The sequence below is a fragment of the Erpetoichthys calabaricus genome, chromosome 4 (assembly GCF_900747795.2).
Source record: "Erpetoichthys calabaricus chromosome 4, fErpCal1.3, whole genome shotgun sequence".
NCBI classification, from domain to species: Eukaryota; Metazoa; Chordata; class Cladistia; order Polypteriformes; family Polypteridae; genus Erpetoichthys; species Erpetoichthys calabaricus.
The window spans coordinates 14,587,940-14,610,305 of record NC_041397.2 but is presented as its reverse complement, the minus strand read 5'-3'; the positions used below and the strand labels follow the sequence as shown (position 1 = coordinate 14,610,305).

General features: G+C 38.6%; 1 protein-coding gene across 5 annotated transcripts in view; it reads right to left on the bottom strand.

Moving 5' to 3' along the window:
• atp11a (ATPase phospholipid transporting 11A) overlaps nt 1-22,366 on the bottom strand; it is a 238,339-nt gene that overhangs the window by 33,847 nt on the left and 182,126 nt on the right. For all 5 annotated transcript variants that reach the window (XM_051926330.1, XM_051926331.1, XM_051926332.1 and 2 more), the window contains exons 11-20: nt 21,544-21,694; nt 21,218-21,415; nt 19,015-19,188; nt 18,601-18,776; nt 18,433-18,504; nt 18,190-18,263; nt 14,603-14,706; nt 14,022-14,203; nt 12,028-12,279; nt 11,395-11,569 (exon numbers count right to left, since the gene is read on the bottom strand). In XM_051926330.1, the coding sequence (XP_051782290.1) occupies nt 11,395-11,569; nt 12,028-12,279; nt 14,022-14,203; nt 14,603-14,706; nt 18,190-18,263; nt 18,433-18,504; nt 18,601-18,776; nt 19,015-19,188; nt 21,218-21,415; nt 21,544-21,694 (1,558 nt within the window). The remainder of the gene's footprint in view (nt 1-11,394; nt 11,570-12,027; nt 12,280-14,021; nt 14,204-14,602; nt 14,707-18,189; nt 18,264-18,432; nt 18,505-18,600; nt 18,777-19,014; nt 19,189-21,217; nt 21,416-21,543; nt 21,695-22,366) is intronic.

The following is a 22,366-nucleotide window of genomic DNA, read 5'->3' as shown; positions in this document are numbered from 1 at the left end:
AAATCACATATGACAAGTCAAATTAATTCAGATTTCAAATGTCTCCCTGTCATTTTGTTAAATCTGTTCCAATTATAAGGCTACTATTATAAAATCAGACTTATCAATTTAAGATTAATCTATTACTTTCACAATCCATACACAGAAGCTTTAATGTTGTTTTCAAATGTTGTTTTCAAAGCCTGAACAAACTTATCAGGAAAGTCTGCTCCATCACAGGGCCAACCCTGGATACAGTGGAAGCTGTTGTTGAAAAGAAGATGGTGGCAGAATTGGATGACATCATGTTAAATCTCCTGTATCTCCTCCAGGAGGCATTCTCTTGGGAGCACTTTTAGCCACCGGCTCACTCCACCTCTGGGGATCTTTTCTGCCCAGTGCTATCGGGCAATTCAGTGTTTCCTCCTGACATACTCTTTTAAGTTAATTTTGAAATTTCTGCACTATATAAATTGATTTGTCAATAGATTGATTGGCTGCTGCTGTATATGTCTAAATTCCCCCTTGGGATTAATAAAGTTTATCTAATCTAACCTAAACTGCTAAAACCAGAAACCATCAAACTGAACTGACTATACCTGCAGTTAATTACTCATAACTGGAAGCAGCATCCCATCCCTTCTCTCCCATACTAATCAAATGTGTCTTGCATGTGTCTTCACTAAATTAGTCACATTTTAGTTGTTATACTAATAAATACTAAAAATGCAGTGTTTTCCAGTTGAAGTATGCCAATTTAATAACCCTAGTAACCATGTGTCCAAGTCAACACAGTGGTCTGCCCCATGCTTCACAGTATTAAGAGTTGAGCCATGAGAATGTCTGGTCAAAATGGTTGTTTTGAAACACTTAGTAAATAAAGTTTATTATGGAAAAAAATATATCAAGTAGATTGTTTCATCACTTTTGTAGATTATGATCAAAAAATGCAGAGTCAGCCATGTCCATTATATTCAGACCAGTAATGGCACACTGCACGAATACACTTGACTTGAGCATTCATAGTTTTCATACTCTTTCTCTGTAGTTTAGCATTTGTTTGCTCAGAGATTGATGCGCTTCTTTTCTGTACCCTAGCAGCCCACTTCTTCTCTTCTTTTGTCTGCATCTTTTCACGTTAAAACTGATTAAGTCAGTGTTTGTGTTGCAATTAGTTTGTACTTTTGTTCAGTCTTTCACTTAAGTTGTCACTTAAGTCTTCAATCTGCCTCAAGAATGATTTAAGATATGAAGAGGTAGGGGAAGTGACGGCGAAGGTTGTAGGAATGAGAATGGCGCCCATACGCGTGCGCCGCAACCTACCAAGAGTTGATTCTACAATCAAATAAAATAAAAATAATCACCCCGAAAGCGGATAGTAGGCGTCACGTAGTATATGTGTACCAAATTTCAGGTCAAACGGTTTGCGAGCTACAGGTGATTTAAAATTCTGGACAGATAAACAAACAGCCACAGTAGAGTATTATATATAAAGATGAGTGCATACCTTCCAAAAAAAAAGAGTAGGAGAAACCTTGCAATTGACGATCATGGCTCTAAAATTAATTCAGTATATACTGTACATAAAGTGCATTTATGTGACTATAAAGAATTTATAAAATTAAAATTTTAAGGTAAAGCTTAGACTATTAGATTCAAGATTTGGTTTAGTTTGGTTCTGCATGCTCCAACCCACGGAATCGAACAGGTGTTCCTAGTCCAAGAACCTGCTGTTTCAAATCTAGTCATTCAACTAACTGTAGCCTAAGCTTTTTGCGCTCTGCTTTAAAATTTGATTCTGTATATTTCAAATCTCATAATTTCTCAAATGCATTTTAGATATGCTGAATTTGTTTTCATTATTGTTGCTTTAATAGACATCTTTTAAATAAATAATGATGATGAAGCAGCACTCACCAATTATCACAATACAAGATTTAGTTTGTTTGTTTGTTTGTTTGTTTCATATTTTGAACATGTAAAGTTTAAGTGTGCCTCAGTTTATACTTAAGAGATACAGGCAGAGTGTCATTATGCCTTTTGCAATACATAAGTGCATTGCTGGCAGCAAGAAAAATTGATTAATAACTATCTATAATGTGTCTTAGTTAGTTAGCCATGCTTCTGTCATCTTCAATGCTGCGTCCCCGCCTGTTATAAAGCTTCCTCCATTTCTCTCTATCCTGTGCCACTTTGTCCAGGTTTCTTCCCCTTGCTCCTCTGTCTCTTGCTTTCTCTATCACCATATATTTCCACCTCTTTCTTTGTCATCTTGCTCTTCTCCTTGCTACTGGAATCCATCATTTCATTCTTATTGCTATCCTTGAGGTGTTGATGCACCATACATGTGTTGTCCATCTTATCATTCTTGATACACCTATTTCCCTCAGCTCCGTTTGACCAGTCTTTTCTCTCAAATCCTCATTACTAATCGTTCTTGGCGATTTTACTCCAATAATCTGTCTCTAGCATCTTCGTTCAAATACATCTAGTCTTCTCTTAATTGTTTGGCTAAATATGCAGCTTTCAATTCCAAATGAGGCTATCAGCACTATAAGTGCATTATAGACTCATAATGTTGTCCACAGTCTGAGGTCTCTGCATCTCCAAAATCCTCTTTCTAACTTAACAAATACTGCTCCTGCCATACCTAATATCTTCATCAGCCGCCTTTCACCTCGATCTCACTTTCCAAATATGTGAATCTCTCTACACTTTCCACCTCTTGACCTTTATATTCCAATCTGTTCATTTCTTCTTGTTCACGAGTCTTCATCCATTTTGTTTTGGCTATGTTTACATTTAATCCCAGTTTCTCTGATTCCAATCCAAATACTCTCAACACCTCTACTAATGCTGTTATACTCAATGCCAGAAGCACTGGTTCATTCACGTCTTCAGGACCTCTCACCAGTGCTCTGCTTTTATCTACAGTATTACTCCACTATTATCTGTTTCATCATCCTCCCTCAGCACATTATCCAATAGCAGGTTGAACAAACATGGTGACAGAATAGTGTGCCTTATCAATCAAAAGTGATTTTGCTGTGGTTTACATGCGGTTTACAAGTAAAAGTAGTGCAGAGGGGATCATTGTGTTTTCAAGTGTGTGACACGTGATTCATCTGAAAGTTGTAGGTTTTCTCTAATTAACAAATTAAAAGTAAAAAAAAAAAAAAAAGAACACTCTGAAAACCATGTAATACAAGCATCAATCCTGGTAAATAGTCCATTGCAAAGCAAAAAAATATAATAATAATAATAATAAAGCAGGTGGGGTTGCATTGCAGCACACTGTTTTTGCTATGGTTAATTAATATGGAAAACTTTTTCTCTAAATATGATTCAACAAGATTTGCACATCAACACAAATGATAAAAATAAAACATTAATGGCATCCTTGGACTGTAATGTATATAACTTGTACATGAATGAAAAGGCTTAAACTAGATTCAAATATTGTATATTTGAATGAACACTCTCTCACAATTTTTGCTCTATAACCTTGCTGTAGCACTGTTTGTTAATGGGCGACTAGTCAGTGCTTTGCAAATGTCGCCACATTAGGTAAAGTAAGAAATAAGGCCAGGCCAGGATACAGTTGACCTCTGCTTTAACTAAATCATTTAATGCCTGAGTCATCCACTGCAACTAAAGTGTTGTTTTGTTTGCTGCCTAACAAGACAGCCTGGAGCTAAGTGAGTTAAATGCAAAAATGCCAACGGGGCCTGGCAGACTGACAGTCAAAATGTACTAATGAAGACAGCAAGACTTAGGCCATGGCAACAATCTGTTATTTTTCCAAAAGGAAATTCTAAGCCTTGTTTTACTGTAAGAGTAAAGCTACCACTCTCTTATAATTACAGTAATCCCTCGCTATATCGCGCTTCGACTTTCGCGGCTTCACTCTATCGCAGATTTTAGATGTAAGCATATCTAAATATATAACGCAGATTTTTCACTGGTTCGCGGATTTCTGGTACATGCTTCCTCAGTTGGTTTGCCCAGTTGATTTCATACAAGGGACGCTATTGGCGGATGGCTGAGAAGCTACCCAATCAGAGCACACGGTTAAGTTCCTGGGTGCTGATTGGCTCAGTGACGGAGCGCCGAATTTGATTCCGCTTTGAGTTAACCAGGAAATCTCGTCTTGCTCATTCAGCATCAACATGTTTCGCTGTGTAAAGAGTTAACTTTTGTGTATAGTCAAGCCCTTCGTTATGTCTCCAAAACGATCTGCTTCTGCTACTGCTTCAGGGGCCGTGCCCAAGCGCCAACGGAAGATGCAAATGATTGCCGAAAAGGTAAAAGTTTTGGATATGTTGAAGGAAGGGAACAGCTACACCGCTGTAGGATGACATTATGGCATCAATGAGTTCACGGTTCTTTTTATTTAAAAAGGAGGAAAAGAATATAAGATCTATGGCCGCAGTGTCCTTTAACCAGGGCGTGAAACGAGTTGTAAGTGGACTTAATAAGTCGGTAGTCCAGATGGAATCTGCTTTAGGGATTTGGATTGAAGACTGCCGGAAGAAGAACAACGGCGGTGCTACACAGTCGCCTGAAGAGGCTCCTTTAGAAGAGCTGTAACACTCTCCTTTGTTGTGCAGTAAAATTAAACTCATCATTATCAGACAAGTCGTCGTGTCATTGTTGGTGAGTAACCATAATTAATTTTCTACGTACAGTACTTAGTACATGTATGTACGTTTAGTGTCACTGTACACACATTTTACTGTATACAATTTTTCTTGCATTGTACGTATTTATTGCTGGTGGCCTGTCTATCGTAATGGCTGTAACATATGTGATATTGGAGACGCTCGATATCTATAATATTTAGGTTTTATTGTATATAACCAGTGTGTTTACATACATAATTTCAACGAATCTTACCTAATATCTAAGAGAATACAAAGGGTTCATGCTGTATAACTGTGCGGGAAATGTTTACAAGTGTGGGAGAGATTATAAGGGCTTAAAATATATAAAAATAACCATATAAACATATGCTTTTTACTTCGCGGATTCTCACCTTTCATGGGGTGTTCTGGAACGCAACCCCCGCGATCGAGGAGGGATCGCTGTATTTTCTAAATTTTAAAACATTTGCTGTTTTTTTCACAGTTCACAATTTACTTGTAATGTCATTCATACTGATAAAAAGAATGTGATCTTGAAGGTTTATCTTCTTGCTTAATTTTTAATTCCACACCCCAGTACTTCTACTGCACATTTCTTAAGAGTTTATACAACAATTTTGATGAAGACTGCTCTAGGGTAATCTATGCAAAGTATTAAGAACAATCCTTCATTGGGACAGAGAGTGGAATTCTTACTGTTCACAGAATGTGAGCACCAGGAGCAAAAAGGTTTAAGAAATCATTAACATTACAACCCACATTTTGTTATTACGCACCATATAACTAAAATGAAGTTCAGAACAAGACTGACAGATGAACATTGAAATGACTCCATAAGAGTGAACCTCAGTGGCTCCACTCCACCACACACCTGCCTCTCTTGTTGACTCCATGCAGTGCCAGTCATCTGACTAACTGAAAAACACATCACACACGCAACTGGACATGTGAATAAAGTGACACAGTGACATGGAACAAAATGACAAATGAATAAGTCATATCTGTGTATTTGGAATTGCATTGTTTTGTTTTGACAGCATTCATGTTTTAATTCAATAGTGTGAGATACACTAGAAAATGCATACAGACATACAAAATGCACTTTAGGTGAACTAAATATTTTTTGTGATGTTTTAATACAAAATGTTGTGGACACCAACATTTTGTAAATGTTCAGGCAAAACAAGCTTCTTCAGTTTGTTTGGGTTGAAATAAGCTATGAGAATAAATGTTAGAAAACATGAATAGCTCTTGGCCATTTTCATTTTATAAAAGTAGCTCTCAGGGGGAAAAAGTTTGGAGACCGCTGAATTAATATGTTTAAGGAATATAATAAGGCAGTGTACACATTGGAGTGTAGTGATGGTGACACATACACTACCAAATTCCTTGATAAAACAGAATTGTTGCAGGTCAGTACACCACATTTAGAATGGCAAGAAAAACAACTGAGGTTCATTGAAATAGAGAATGCTAATTTCTTTATAAAACAGAAATACTCGGGTCCAGATGGCTACCTACAGTACTTGAATTCAGTAAAAAGCTATACATTAAGTTTGTCACCTTGATAATAGCTATATTTGAGTAAGCTAGAGAATACAATAATTTACCAGTAACTCTATGACAGGCTTTGCTCACTTCACTCTCTTTCCAAAGAATAAATATCCTCTTGAGTGTGCAACTTAAAGACCAGTTTCATTACTGAAACTTACGATCATGGCAGAGGTTTTAACTATAAGGACTTTAAGAATGCAGTGTTTATTTCCATAATATTACGAGATCAAAAGGATTTGTAAAATATAGATAACTATTGTCAGACCTTTGACTGTTTGATTTATATACTGTACACCTTCAGTACCTTGGCTATGAGTGGTATTGTTTTCTTTCCAGATACAGAAAAACGTTTTGCAGTGAAGAATGGCGAGATTTTTATTATACTTTTCAAATTTGTGAATTATGTATGTCCTTGAATCATATTACTGTGTTCTCCGGCAGTTCACAGATCCTCAGTCTCTGACCAGCATTCATTGTTTCAGCATTGCTCATCTCTTGTCTTGTTCGTTTGCTACTTGCACTCCGGTTAATTTAATGTTCAAGCATAGGAAGATTTGGTTCTAAATGTTTCTGGTAGGAAGCAGGGATTGGCGGATTGATACTAAAATATCGATGTCTCCGATCCTGACCTTTAATTTAAACATCGATGTTCACATTATAAATATTGATATTACACATTTTCAATAATTTGCAAGTTTATTAGAAATTACTTTTAAGAAGCATTTGATGGTAACAGCATGATTATTAAATTAAATTTGTCATATTGTATAAAACGGGAGCGACTTTTCCTTCTGCACTTTTCATCACCCTGCTTTCACACTAGCAGTGCTGCGGTCCACCAACCAAAGCAGTAGGACTGTGTATGTGAGGCAATGGCCGAAAGATAGCGAAGTGCTGATGGGAGTTATTTTACTCCACTAAACAATAATAAAGCAAAAAGTGATACATGTCAGAAGACCATACATTATTGGGGCAGCACCAGCACTTGGTAAAACACATGGAAGCCAGTCACGTTGCTGAACAGGAGGAGTTACAACAGAGGCGATCAGAAGAGAACACAGACACTCAGGCTGAGAAGCCTGGCACGGTTGCCAAAGGGCTGTAGTCTACTCTTAAAGAAGCCTTCCAGAAAAGCAGGCAGTACCCAGGTAGTGTTAGTACTGTAAATTGATTTAGGGTTGTTGTAAGTGTTTGAATAGAAAAACAAATCAATGTCTCTTTTTAGTGAGAAGTATAATACATTTATAGCTTGATGAATGGACATACCTAGAACACATTGTCAGACTCTCTATATTTAGTATGTCCATTTTGTAAAAAATAAAAAATTTACTCGATATTCGCTTTACTTCAGTCGGGCTGTAAAAACAATGCTAAAAGCGGTAGTTCCAAGTGTCACCCAGGCAACAGTATAGGCACGTCTTCTCCTCTCACCTGTTGGCATTCCTAGTAATAATGGCTTCTCATAAAAAAAACGTTTTTCAGCAGCCAAAGTGTTGCATAATCTTGACAGTGATATGCTCAGCAGTGATGACGAAGTGAGTCTGTCTTCAGGCAGTGCAATTGAAACGGACCCAACGGAATCCAAAAATGACACTCCTTGGTATTTGCATCATTATTTTACTTTTTCATACTTCTGACTGTGTACTTATAGTATTTTGCACGTTTTCCAGTATAAAATAAATTTTAAAAAATTATTTTTTAAGCCAAAAAATGAAACGCTTTTTACCTGTTTTACAAGAAGAAAATGTAACCCAAACGCTTGTTGTTGTTGTCAACTAATGCAAAGTCTTTAAAATGTGACTATTTGATATCCACACATACTGAAAGTTTTTATGGAAGATTAACCATTCTTGCAAGATGACACTCTGGCTAGATCAGTATTGGTGTTGGTATCAGCAGTACTGGCCTCAATATCACATGGTATTGTATCGAAAAGAAAATCAACAGTATCGCCCATCACTACTAGGAAGCCTAGCGCTTGCTCTTTCGCTCCCTCTCTCGTGTAGCACTGTAGATGCAAAATGTCTTGCAACACACCTCTGATTCTGGCTGTTTTAGGCGAGCTAAACTCTTTCATAAATCGTGTTGTCTTTACCCAGTTTTCCAAGGGTGTTGTTGCGCCATATTTAATGAGTAGCAGTTGATGTTTCAAGCATTGAGCTATAGATGTGGAGAAACTATAAAACGGTTTGCGACACGCTGCCAATTCTGGCTATTCTGTTTGCTTTTAACTGAAGTGTAACTGAAGCTTGAAACAGGCCATAAAGTTAAAAGGGGATTTGAACAGGTGACCTGTGGTTGACTTTATTTGAGCAGATAAGTACAGTACTAGGGTGTTGTACTGTGTTAGCCATTATGGATGTAGTGAGAAGTTACATCTTGCCTGAAGAAGGGGCCTGAGTTGCCTTGAAAGCTTGCATATTGTAATCTTTTTAGTTAGCCAATAAAAGGGGTCATTTTGCTTGATTTCTCACTACTTTGAGCAGATAAGACACAGACAATGCAAAATGCGCAATCTGGAATTTATACGCACATGTGCTTGCCTCTTATTACAGAAGATGCCCGAAATGAAGAGAATGTGTAAAAGGGGGGAATTAAATGTCCACTCTTTGCTTCTGTGAGAAAAATGGTTTCCAAAAACAAAAAGTGGTTAAAGCAATTCTTCAAAGGCTTGATTTGATTGAAATTATATGTGAAGATGGCCATAGGTTAAATGCAAATACTAATATTTTAGTGAATTACTTAGTTGGCAGGTTAGTTAATTGTAACTATGCCATGTAGAATGAATAACCGAACTTTGTTTTTTTTTTTTAATGATGATTTTGTTTGATTCTTAAAAGAAGAACAACTCAACTATGTGAAATGGTTAAAACACATTATGAGCTACAGTAAATTTTTTTGGTCAAATATTCAACTTTTATTAATAAATGTTTATTGAAAAGTTGGTTTCCCCTGCTTTTGACGAACAGTTCAAACAGAGCTTCTGTTTTGTGTGAGACTGAAGTCTATTTTATTATTACCACGCTTCTTTTAACTTGTTTTAAGAACTTTTAACAACACCTCTTTGTTGTCTGGTACAAATCTTGTCATCGATATTTAACCCACTTCCTATTGTCCAAATGACTTGAAGTTTTGCACACTTTCTTACTTCTGATGACAATACATGAATCAATAATCAGTTTCACTAATTGATCCGTGTTAATTAAGAAATGAAATTTTCATGTGAAGAATAGTTCAAGATTTCACCAATAGATGGCGCTAGTACCAGATAGAAATATTAAAGGAAATGTTAAAATATTAATTACAAAGTTATACTAAAAGAAACCCAAGACTAAAAAGTTCAAAATAATATATATATATATATATATATATATAATATATATATAAAATAAAATACTTTTTAAAAAACATGCTTATATTAAGTTAAAAAGTGTACTAAAAAGTAAAAAATAAGTCTGTCATACATCACTCGTAAAATAAAAGTGTGGGAGCTTTTCATCAATCAATAAAATCTTAGCAAACCTATTTATGACAAAATTGGAGGAAGATTTCATGTCAATGTGCATCTTAAAACCAATGTTGTATCTCCGTTACATAGATGACATCTTCATAATCTGGACTGCTAGTGAGAAGGACCTCCTCCATTTTCATAATGAATATAAATCTTTTCACCCCAACATAAAGCTGAAGCTGAATTACTCAAAAACAGAAGTCAGCTTACTTGACACCGCCATTCAACTGAAAGACAACACCCTTTTACTTCTGTTTTTCACAAACCAACAGACGGACGGACCTACCTAAGAAGTGACAGCTTCCAGCCCAAGCATATAAGGCACTCCATTATTTTCAGCCAAGCAATACGGTACAATTGTATTTGCTCAGACCCGACAGACCGGGATAAACAACTGCAGGAGCTCACACAAGATTTCAACAGACTAGGTTATACCCCCAAAACAACAGACACTCAAATAAGAAGAGCTACTGCCATACCCAGAGACAACCTTCTGGAATGTAAAACTAAAGACAACAGGAACCGCAACCCGCTTGTTGTCACCTAGAACCCACATTTTGAAGCACTTTGAAAAATTATAAAAGAACTTCAGCTAATGCTAAACAATGACCAAACACTGAAAAATATATTCCCTGAACCTTCTCTCCTGGCATGCAGACAACCACCAAACCTTCAGCAACTAATTGTCCAAAGCTTTCTAAGTGAACCAACAGAAAATGGCACATCTCCCTGCCTACAGAAAAGATGTAAAACATGTGCCCATATTTATAATACAGACCGTATAGTTATACCACACTGCCGACTAGAACATCACATAAAGGGATCATTTTCCTGCAGATCATCGAATGTGGTCTACCTATTTCTGTGCATGAAATGTCCTGACACTGCACTCTATGTGGGAGAAACTGGACAAACACTCCGCCAGAGAATGAATTTAAACAGGTTCCACATTAAACGTGGTAACACAGATGTTCCTGTAGCAGCCCACTTCAACAGCCATGGACACTATGACAGGGACTTTAAAGTCGCAGTGCTTATAGGCAACTTCAGAACACAGCAAGAGAGAAAAGAATGGGAAGTTAAACTCATGCTAAAATTTAATACATTACAACATGGCTTAAATAGAGACAAGAGTTTTTGGCCAGGTATGAGGATTGTTTGCATCTTTCAGACTGACACAGACAACCTGACTATTGACCAACATTGTATTGAAAAACTAATTAGAAACTTCAAAAGACTTTGTTGGACAGTTATCTTAAGATCTTGACCATACATTGTTCTCCTCTCTCTTGTTAAATGAACCCTAGCCTGAAGAAGTCTATTAATTTTTTACATTTAAGATTCCTCACTTGAAGATTTACCAATGTTGTTTCTTGTCCTAGTGTGTGTATATAAACAGAGGGAACTCCAGTCTCTGTATTACATTTTGCCTGAAGAAGGGGCCTGAGTTGCCTCAAAAGCTTGCATATTGTAATCTTTTTAGTTAGCCAATAAAAGGTGTCATTTTGCTTGACATTTCACTAAAAGTATTCATAAAGTATTCAGAATAAGTTACACATTTTGAGTATTCAATCAAAATATAAATCTGAATACTTTAAGGACTGTAAATTCAGTATTCAGTATTTAAATACTTTTTTTAAGAGTATTCTGCCCAACAGTGGCCATAGCTGTAGCTCTACACATAGGTCAACTACAATAAAGGCAGACCTGAGCTTTCTGTAGTGGAGCCATTCGGCAGCACAGGACAGCACTGCAGTTCCTGCAAATCTCCAGAAAGATCTCTTTGTAGTTTCCAGAGCTCCCATCTTCTGTAGGCTTCATGACTGAAGACAGAGTTGCTCCATCAATTATTAAACCATAGTCCTGCATATCCTGTGAAAGCCTGAAAAGAAACAAAAAGATTATGTTCATTGCTACAAGAAGGGCTGCATGGCAAATCCAAGCAGGGCATGTTAACAGTAATTCCCTCACTCATACTAAGGCGAAGCACATTTGACTCAAATAGCCACACCACTACCATCGTTTAGAACTCTGTGCCTAAGCCACCAGATCAGGCAGGAGACCCTGCTGCTGTATTAATAAATAAGGCTTTCATCAACAACCCTATTAAAAGCTTTTGTTGCCCTACTGAGACAATAATGCTTACGGTATACTTGGTGGGCAAAGGGGTGGACCAAGGATGTTCTAATCATTTCACCTCAATCGAGTTTGCTGGGTGTAAAAGAAGACTGTTGAAAGAGGTGGGATATAAGAACCATGGATAGAGAAGATGGCCAGTGGTGTTACTTTGAGTGCGCTCTTGTAAGAGCTTATTATTTTCTTTGTTACGGAGATGCATACCCAGAGATGCTGTCACGGCTCAGACTGCCTGAGTGTTGATGCACAGTCCTGCTTAGCTCAAACAGCACATCATGAAGGCTCTGTTCCTCTGTTCTTTTGGTGGTCAGCTCTAGGATTTGAGTGTTTCTGTGGAAAAGTCTGCTTGCATAGCAGGTAGCAGCAGCAGTCTCCATCTTGTCACCTGTCAGCACCCACACCTTCATGCCTGCTTTGTGTAGAGACTCAATTGTGTCAGCAGCTTTTTCTTGCAGGCTACAAAAGAAAATGAATGCGTTTACCTTAAAAGAAAGCAAACAAACCCAACATCTACACTTATTGTGTGCTGCAGTGTTCCAATGTTCTTCACTGCCTACACTTTAAGTAGGAGTTCTTTTGATAGTATTAGGGTTCAAATTGCACCACCTTATATTAAGTATTTAAACATAGATGACATAGTTTACATCTGGCCTGAAGAAGGGGCCTGAGTTGCTTTGAAAGCCTGCATATTGTAATCTTCTTAGTTAAGCCAATAAAAGGGGTCATTTTGCTTGATTGCTCACTACATTTATAATGGCTAAAACGGTACAACACCCGAGTACTACAGACATAGATGACAGAAATTAATGAAATCATTGGGTTCACCACAAATGTGAACTAAATTGTATTGTCCCTGTTTCTGCTTTATCAATATTATCAAGATAAGTCTATGAAAAGCAGCCATGGTGAGCCTTTTTATGAAAAAGTTCTCTGCTAGCCTTAAATATGAATTTCAACACATACTACTTTATACACCTGGAGGAGACCCATGGAAACATGGGGAAAACATGGAAAATGCACACAGATAGGACCTGGGATGCGAACACTGGTCTGGATTAAGCGGGTTACATAACTACTCTATGCATGGAGGCCAACTACTCAAGACGCTTGAATATTAAGACCTGCTAACTAATATAGTCCTTAGTGAGCTGTCATGGAGTCAACCTTAAACTCACCTTACATTTCAGCCATAGGCAAAGCCTCATTCTGATTTTTTTTTTTTTACACACAGCCAGACTTTAACCCCATCACTCCATATCAGATGCAGTTATATAACCTTCTCTGATTGCTTTCTCTCCCAAACTTATGGATGTAATAACTTCAATCAATATTTACATGGAAAACTGTTTTTAGCTGTGGTGCCGCTCTACCATACATGCTTAGTCCCAGGACCAATTTAGAAAATTGCAAGTTCTCACCATGCTAACATGATAAAGTATTACATGTAGGAAGTAAAAAATGTTAAGTTTTAATACACAATGGGAGGTCTAAAAATCGAAAGTACACCTTATGAGAAGGATTTAGGAGTCGTAGTGGACTCTATGCTATCAACTGCCAAACAGTGTTCAGAAGCCATTAAGAGGCCTAACAATGTCAGGTTATATAGCGCCTTGATGTGTGGAGTACAAGTCACAGGAGGTTCTGCTCAGTCTTTATAACACACTGGTGAGGCCCCACTGGGAGTACTGGGTGCAGTTTTGGTCCCCAAGGCTACAAAAAGGACATCGCAGCACTAGAAAAGGTCCAGAGAAGAGCGACTAGGCTGATTCCAGGACTACAGGGGATGAGTCATGAGGAATAATTAAAAGAGCTGAGTCTTTACAGTTTAAGCAAAAGAAGATTAGGAGGAGACATGATTAATGTGTTTAAAATTATGAAGGGAATTAGTCCTGTGGATCAAGACTATTATTTTAAATTGAGCTCATCAAGAACATGGGGACACAGTTGGAAACTGGTAAATTTTGTACAAACATTACTTTTTCTTTACACAGAGAATCATAGATACTTGGAATAAACTAAAAAATAGTGTGATAGACAGTAGGACTTTAGGGACTATTTTAAACTAGACTAATGTTCTAACACTTGGCATATATTGCTCACCCCATATAAAAGTTCCACTAACCACTTATCTCAACTCTTTGATGACCCAGTTATTTATTATCATTCACTTTTTTAGCTATGCTTCCTAAAACACATACCGATCTTCTACTGCAGTTGCCCCTAGTAAGATTAGATCCTGCTCAATTTCATCATAGGCCTCTGCCAATTTCTTTTCCCGGTCATGTAAAGCCAGCTTTGCACTGTTCAGCTGTCGGCAGACACTCTCGTATTCATCTTTCTTGAGCATTTTATATGCAACACATAGTGTTCTCAGGCCCTCCTAAAATTCAAGGAAGACAAAGAAGTTAGATACGTAAAGGTGTACCTGCTAGCTGCATGAAAATAAGATGGTATCTAATGATGACAGATCTGTTAAATGTAGCTGGTGTGGAGGTCTCATATAATTATTAAGAGCTTCTCACCATGGGTTCTGGATTGTACCCAAGTGCAAGTAGTAAACCTACAGCACGCATTAATTGCAGCAGCCAGAGTAGACACTGCATTACTCATTAAATCTTAAATACCACGTCACACAAGCATTTGCCTGAAATGTACCACATGTAATGTAAGATAATGGAGACCAGCTAAACCCAGGATGACCAGCCACATATTTGTTACAACACAAGATCTGCACACATTTCTTCTCCTTCCATGTACAATCAAAAGAGAGCCATCTTACCACAGCATTGTGCTCAACTCGGGCTCGGACTTGTTCCACTTTGCCTTTAATCACTCTAGGAAATATTGAGGAATCTGCCCCTTTACAAAAGAGATAATAATCCCCTGAAAAAAAGAAATTATGATATATAGCCTCCTTAGCATTTTGTTTACCCCCAAAAAAACAAGTCAAAAACATTTTTTTTTCCAAGAAGAACAAATGTGGTCATGCACAACAGAAACATGTAAATATCAAAATTTCAACATACAGTTAGGTCTATAAATATTTGGACAGAGACAACTTTTTTCTAATTTTGCTTCTGTACATCACCACAATGAATTTTAAATGAAACAACTCAGATGCAGTTGAAGTGCAGACTTTCAGCTTTAATTCAGTGGGGTGAACAAAACGATTGCATAAAAATGTGAGGCAACTAAAGCATTTTTTGAACACAATCCCTTCATTTCAGGGGCTCAAAAGTAATTGGACAATTGACTCAAAGGCTATTTCATGGGCAGGTGTGTTCAAGTCCATTGTTATGTCCTTATCAATTAAGCAGATTAAAGGCCTGGAGTTGATTTGAGGTGTGGTGCTTGCATGTGGAAGATTTTGCTGTGAACAGACAACATGCGGTCAAAGGAGCTCTCCATGCAGGTGAAAGAAGCCATCCTTAAGCTGCGAAAACAGAAAAAACCCATCCGAGAAATTGCTACAATACTACGAGTGGCAAAATCTACAGTTTGGTACATCCTGAGAAAGAAAGCAAGCACTGGTCACAACAGCCAACCAAGTGAAGAACACTCTCCAGGGGGTAGGTGTATCAATATCCAAGTCTACCGTAAAGAGAAGACTGCATGAAAGTAAATACAGAGGGTGCACTGCAAGGTGCAAGCCACTCATAAGCCTCAAGAACAGAAAGGCTAGATTGGACTTTGCTAAAGAACATCTAAAAAAGCCAGCACAGTTCTGGAAAAACATTCTTTGGACAGATGAAACCAAGATCAACCTCTACCAGAATGATGTCAAGAAAAAAGTATGGAGAAGGCGTGGAACAGCTCATTATCCAAAGCATACCACACCATCTGTAAAACACGGTGGAGGCAGTGTGATGTCTTGGGCGTGCATGGCTGCCAGTGGCACTGGGACACTAGTGTTTATTGATGATGTGACACAGGACAGAAGCAGCCGAATGAATTCTGAGGTGTTCAGAGACATACTGTCTGCTCAAATCCAGCTAAATGTAGTCAAATTGATTGGGCGGTGTCTCATGATACAGATGGACAATGACCCAAAACGTACAGCCAAAGCAACCCAGGAGTTTATTAAAGCAAAGAAGTGGAAAATTCTTGAATGGCCAAGTCAGTCACCTGATCTTAACCCAATTGAGCAGGCATTTCACTTGTTGAAGACTAAACTTCAGACAGAAAGGCCCACAAACAAACAGCAACTGAATGCCGCTGCAGTAAAGGCCTGGCAGAGCATTAAAAAGGAGGAAACCCAGCATCTGGTGATGTCCAGGAGTTCAAGACTTCAGGCTGTCATTGCCAGATAAGGGTTTTCAACCAAGTATTAGAAATGAACATTTTATTTCCAGTTATTTAATTTGTCCAATTACTTTTGAGCCCCTGAAATGAAGGGATTGTGTTAAAAAATGCTTTAGTTGCCTCACATTTTTATGCAATTGTTTTGTTCACCCCACTGAATTAAAGCTGAAAGTCTGCACTTCAACTGCATCTGAGTTGTTTCATTTAAAATGCATTGTGGTAATGTACAGAACCAAAATTAGAAAAAAGTTGTCTCTGTCCAAATATTTATGGACCTAACTGTAGATCTATCTATTGTCCACTGCTGTACTGTTGCAGATTTAGAACACGTCCTTCGTGTGATACATTTTAAAATGGTCACCAACACATAGAGTAACGTCACAATTGGAACAGTAGAAACTGTGCACTTTTCATACCATATTTTTTCTGATGTTTGAGTATGAGAGAATGGAATATTTGTGCCTAATCCAGACAATCAATGTGCCCTTTGTATTATTGTAGTCTACCATAACACAAGGCTAAGTGGCTTCCATATTTCCCCTGACACAAACATTGACAGTTGCTGCATTGTAACCAGTGCCTAGGGGGCAAACATCTTTCTTGTACTTCCACTCAGTAACAATCATTTTGCCTTTTTGCCACACATGTACTTGCATGCTGAACCTTCAGGCGTCTGTATTCACAAGGCATATATCATGGTGGTCCAATTGCACAGTGCCATATGCATTAGTTTTACTATCTGTGTCAACGTCTGATAACCACTTCATATTGCCATCACAATTGCTTGATTAAACTAATGGTTCAGTTTCAGTTTGTTCTAAAACTAGCTTTACAGCTTCTCATTTACACACCATTGTGTTTTGGTTAAAGGCTCCACCTTACTCATACATATTGATGAGTTACCTTAGAGTGGCAAAACGCATAGAAATATTCATGATTTTTGGCAGCTTAATGTTATTTTATCCACTAGATGGCAACAGAGTACTGTTACAAGTGTTACTCAGGCTTAATGCTATAAAAGTGGATCGTTACCGTCACCCCGAGTCTGATTGGGGTTGAACCGTCATTGCATAGAGTTCCAGGCTTGAGTCTTGCTTGGGGTTAACGCCAAGGAGGTTAATACTAAATGTGCAATTATTGTGTAGCTCTCTAGGTTCACTCTCTTGGACGGAGTGGTGACTCTGAGGCTAGGGATCTGCACTGGCAATCGGAAGGTTGCCAGTTCAAATCCCGTAAAATGCCAAAAGGGATTCTTCTCTGTTGGGCTCTTGAACAAGGCCCTTAACCTGCAATTGCTCCGTCCTGGGTATGACGTTATTCAGCATCCAGCCCTGCATGTAGGCCCTCCAACCTGCAGGGAAAACCTTGGTGGTTGGTGGCAGAATTGGCACTCCAGCCACCATAAAAAACCTCACACTGTTCCACTCCATCTGAACTCGTGTGGTGCTGAGGTGTCACCCGTTGTATGGCTGCACTCGGGTCCTATTCTGGGATCCTGAGTTGGTTTGTCGTGTGGTGGGTGCGGCAATGCGCTGTATCAGTGCCAGCTCTTAACCACACTCTAGGTTCATAATTGAATATGTGCATGTTAAGAATAAATTGAAAGTCAGTATTTTTAAGCTCCATTTGAATTTTCCAAAGAAAATTTGGTTTACAACATGTAAAATATGCAACAAGACACAATATTCTTTAAGAATGAGGTTCAGTTCCAGTACCTGAAACAAATGATGAGGATATTATATCTGATATGAAATTTAAAAACAGACCTACTTTTAATGGTCAGCTAACATGGGAGCAGTATATTCACTCAACTAATTCTGTTTCGAACATAACATGGTTAGTAGATTGCTTCCCTGCCTGTGGTACCATTTATGTGACAGAAGCCATGGCTTTGAAGCCTCTGTGTCATTATTTAAAGAGTTCTGGGTTTGCGCTTACATATTTTTAACCTAATGACTTATGACATTTCAGCAGAATGTATTCCCTAAGCAGGAAGCAGAAGTACCAAAGGCCTGTGTTTGGTGATGATCATCAATAATCATGTAGGATTTTAATATCTCTTACCTGTGTGTGACCTAACAATGACACTCATGCGTCTTCTAACAGAGTCAAAGCTAAGCACTTCCATTAGCTCAAACCTAGGAATAGAGTAGACAATACAGCGTCATTACTGTAAGGGTGATTCAATAAAATTACTAAATAATATGTGACCTCCAGCCCCGGGAATGGTGAGGCTGTAACATCTTCACTTTAGGTATTGGACAAAGTGTTCTATATGTTACTACTGTGTTTGTAGTTTATACTTGCCTTTCAATGGAATCTTCTCTATTTTGGATTTCCATGTAGCTATCTTTAAGTCTCAAGTACGTGAAACCAAGTCTAAGGGAAATATGAGGAATGTCAGTGCCAAGAAGAGAAATAAAACAAAAAAGCAAGCACCAGATCCCGATGTACAGATCAGAAAAATCAACCTACCGCTTCATGCCTTCCACCAAAGCCACCTCATCGGGGGAAGAAGAGATATAAACTGAGGAGGAGGAAGATTTGCTGCACTGCTGAAGCCCTTTCTTTATCCCATCTATCGTTTCCTCTTCTTTAACCTGCACTGTGTGGCATAGACACAGGGCACGGAAGAAAAGTTCTTCACTTTCCTGCAAGGACCAGGCAAGAATGGAGAGAAATGCATCAAATAAAAGAAGCTAGATGAGGCTCTGAGACACACAGACTAGAAACCAGCTGTGCATAAGGAAAAAAAGTGGTTCACTTGATTCGACTGCCAAAACTTGCAGTGGGGCATCGACCCAAGTGACGAAACACCACAAATGCTGCAGGCTCCCTAGGAGCGAGTGACCATAATCTTCCATAACAGTTCCCAACAAGGGGTCTCACCATTCCTTCTTCTACGGGAGATGAATCGATCATATCAATGCCCGTGGTTCCAGGCATGATTTGCCCATTACAGATGGCATGTGGTACATAGACATGCCCATCAATGCAGCACTCAATGAACTGCATATTGTTTTCAGTCAGTGTCCCAGTTTTGTCTGTAAATACATATTCCACCTAGAAAGAAAGAAGAATGAACATAACTACACAGCTCTGCATGTTTTCACCCAATTAACACACACTATGGGTAGTGATGCCTGGAAACCTCCGGGACACCTCCAGGTACTCCGGTTTCCTCCCACAGTCCAAAGACATGCAAGTTAGGTGCACTGGTGATTCTAAATTGTCCCAGGTGTGTGCTTGGTGTGTGTGTGTGCGTGCCCTGCGGTGGGCTGGCTCCCTGCCCGGGGTTTGTTTCCTGCCTTGCGCCCTGTGTTGGCTGGGATTGGCTCCAGCAGACCCCCGTGACCCTGTAGTTAGGATATAGCGGGTTGGATAATGGATGGATGGATATTAACAAGCCACAGTGCTTCTGGGAGAATATCCTTTGGACCAATGAGACAAAACTGGAGCATTTTGATAAGTCACATCAGCTCTGTGTCCACTGACAAAAAAGAGAAGCTTCCAAAGAACTGAACACCATAGCTACAGTGAAACATGCAGGAGACTCGGATATGTTGTGGGGCGGATTTGCTGCCTCTGACATGGGGTGCCTTCAGTCTGTGCAGGGAACAATGAAGTTTCAAGACTATCAAGACATGCTGGAGCAAAACATACTGTACAGTGTCAGAAAGCTCTGTCTTGGTGTCAGCTCATGGATCCTCCAAAAGGATAATGAGCCAAAAAACAAAGCTAAAAGCACCCAAGAATGGCTAAGAACACAACATCGGACTATTCTGAGGTGGCCTTCTGTGAGCCCCGAGTTGAATCGTTTGGAATATCAATGGAAAGAACTGAAACGTGCAGTCTGGAGAAGGTCCTCTTCAAACCTGACCCAGCTGGAGCAGTTTGCTCAGGAAGAGTGCACCAAGCAACCTGTGGACAGGTGCAGAAGTCTCATTGGGAGCTCCAGGAATTGCTTGTTTGGAAGTGATTGTGCAACAAAATATTAGGTTAAGGGTCCTATCATTTGTGCCCATGTCATTTACATTTCTGTTATTATTTGAAATATTCTTTTGAATTAAAACTCTAAATAAAGGTCTGATTGTTGCTAAATACAGAATAAACAATAATTACTTCTGTCAGTTTCAAGTTATTTCAGACACAATTGTGGGTTCTTCTTTTTTGTGGAGGGGTACCAACAAATCTGTTCCCCACTATCATAGATGATATGCACATATGATAAGATCCTGTGCATAGTATTATGTTGCTTGATACCTCATTGGGTTAAAGGGAGCCAGAGTTGATCCCAGCAGCATTGGGCACAAGGCAAAACCAACACTGGATGGGACAACTATTTGTTACAGGGCTCACAAACCCAAAATCGGCCATACTAGCCTAATTCAAATTTGCCAAACAAGCTTGTTTGTGATATAAGAGTAAAACTGGAGTATGCAGAATAAAACACTAAAACAAACATGAGAAGAATGTTTGAACTCTGCACAGATGGAGACCAGGCATGGATTTAAACCCTTCTAGAGCACTAACCACTATGCCAATGTGTCCACGTCCCAAAATCAAAACTGAATTTTTTTTAAGTATGTTTAACCTTACTAGTCTATTTATATACTATATGTAAATAATATACAGTTTAATTTTATTTCAGTAATTGCATTATAGCAGTCTGAGCCTGTGCACATAAAAATTAATTGAATTAAACTGAATTTTAAAATGGCAAACCGCATTTTTCAGAAGGACATCTGGCTGTGCAGACTCTCTTGGATGTCAGTGCTGAATTTCTGTTTTAGGATAAGCGCAAACATCTAATGGTTTAATTTGTGTAAAGTACGTCCTTAAGAGATCCATCTGAACATACGGTGAAAAATATGTTCATTTTTTGCTCAAGAGTGTGATCCAATGTGCATAGTGCTTGCTTGTAAATTACAATTTCAGCATGCAACTTCCAAAAGGGTAGACATGTCAGAGAGGATTATCTCAAGCAGAAGTCCAGTTTGTATCATAGCTGGTTAGATATATTTTATATGCACACACATACACGAGTCCCGCTCACTTTCAGCCAAGTATAAAACCAAACAACAAGGCTTACTTGTCCGAGCTCTTCGTTCAGATCTGATGTGTTTACTAGGGCCCCTTCCCCCAGCTCATCGTCGAACATTTCTTCATCCCAGGTTATGAAGTAAGAGCCCAGGAATTTCTGCATCTCCACTGTGACATACATGGACACTGGAATGATGTAATTGAACAACACCATAAAGGCCAGGAAGTCAGTGAAAGCTTTGAGGAACTGTGAAAGAACCAAAAGATGGGAAGGTCACAGATAAGCTAAAAAAATAATAATTTGGAGCAGTGAAAGAATGCCAAAGAGTGTTTATCAGGCCAATTACAACAGGGCCTTCCTATTCAAATCTTTACCGTGTTCCTCTGCCTTTCAGATTCCGTCTTTTGGTTGTACCAGGGCTCGTCCCGATTAGGGTTACTCTGCCACACATACTTTAGGACTGTGTTGACCAGAGCCTTGCTGATTAAAATGCAAAGATACACAACCAGGAAGGCATTCATGGACCTGTCAAGGTAAAAACATGGTGAGGAGAATATCAATTTGTTGTGCAAGACCGGACACACCACTGAATACAAATTATGGGATAAGTTAGATGACTCAAGCACCTTCTGGTAGAGCTAGAGTTGAAACTGGATACAATTATTGCTTCTGCTGGATGACACAACACTTATGTATCGCTGCCTCTACCAAAATGAAGACCTAATTAATAGGCACACACACATCATGACTCTTTCCTAAACCCAGGAGTAATCCACTTGGCTAGAAGTTTTCCAAGTTCAGTCTTTGGGGCCCACTATGGCTGCAGGTTTTTGTCTCAGTCACCTTGTGCTTTTAATTTGACTGCTACCTTAATAAATGAAGTTACTGTGCTTTAGTGTCAATACATAAATTACAAAACTGGCTTTGCTAATTTCTTTTTCTTTACTGGACTGCATTTGCGCATGCAGATAATTTTGTGTTTTAAAATTAAGTTTGCCAACATCATCACCATTTTTATTCCACTTTTCCAGATGTCATTATAAAGTCACTTTACTAATTAGCTCACTAGTGAATCTGACACTCAGGTGGCTGCTGCCTCTTAGCCTTCAGTGCTGTTTGCATCGGTGTATACTTCATTTGTCATTAAGGAAAATGACAACAGAAAGTTACAAATTTAAGCTCTGGCAAAAATACAGA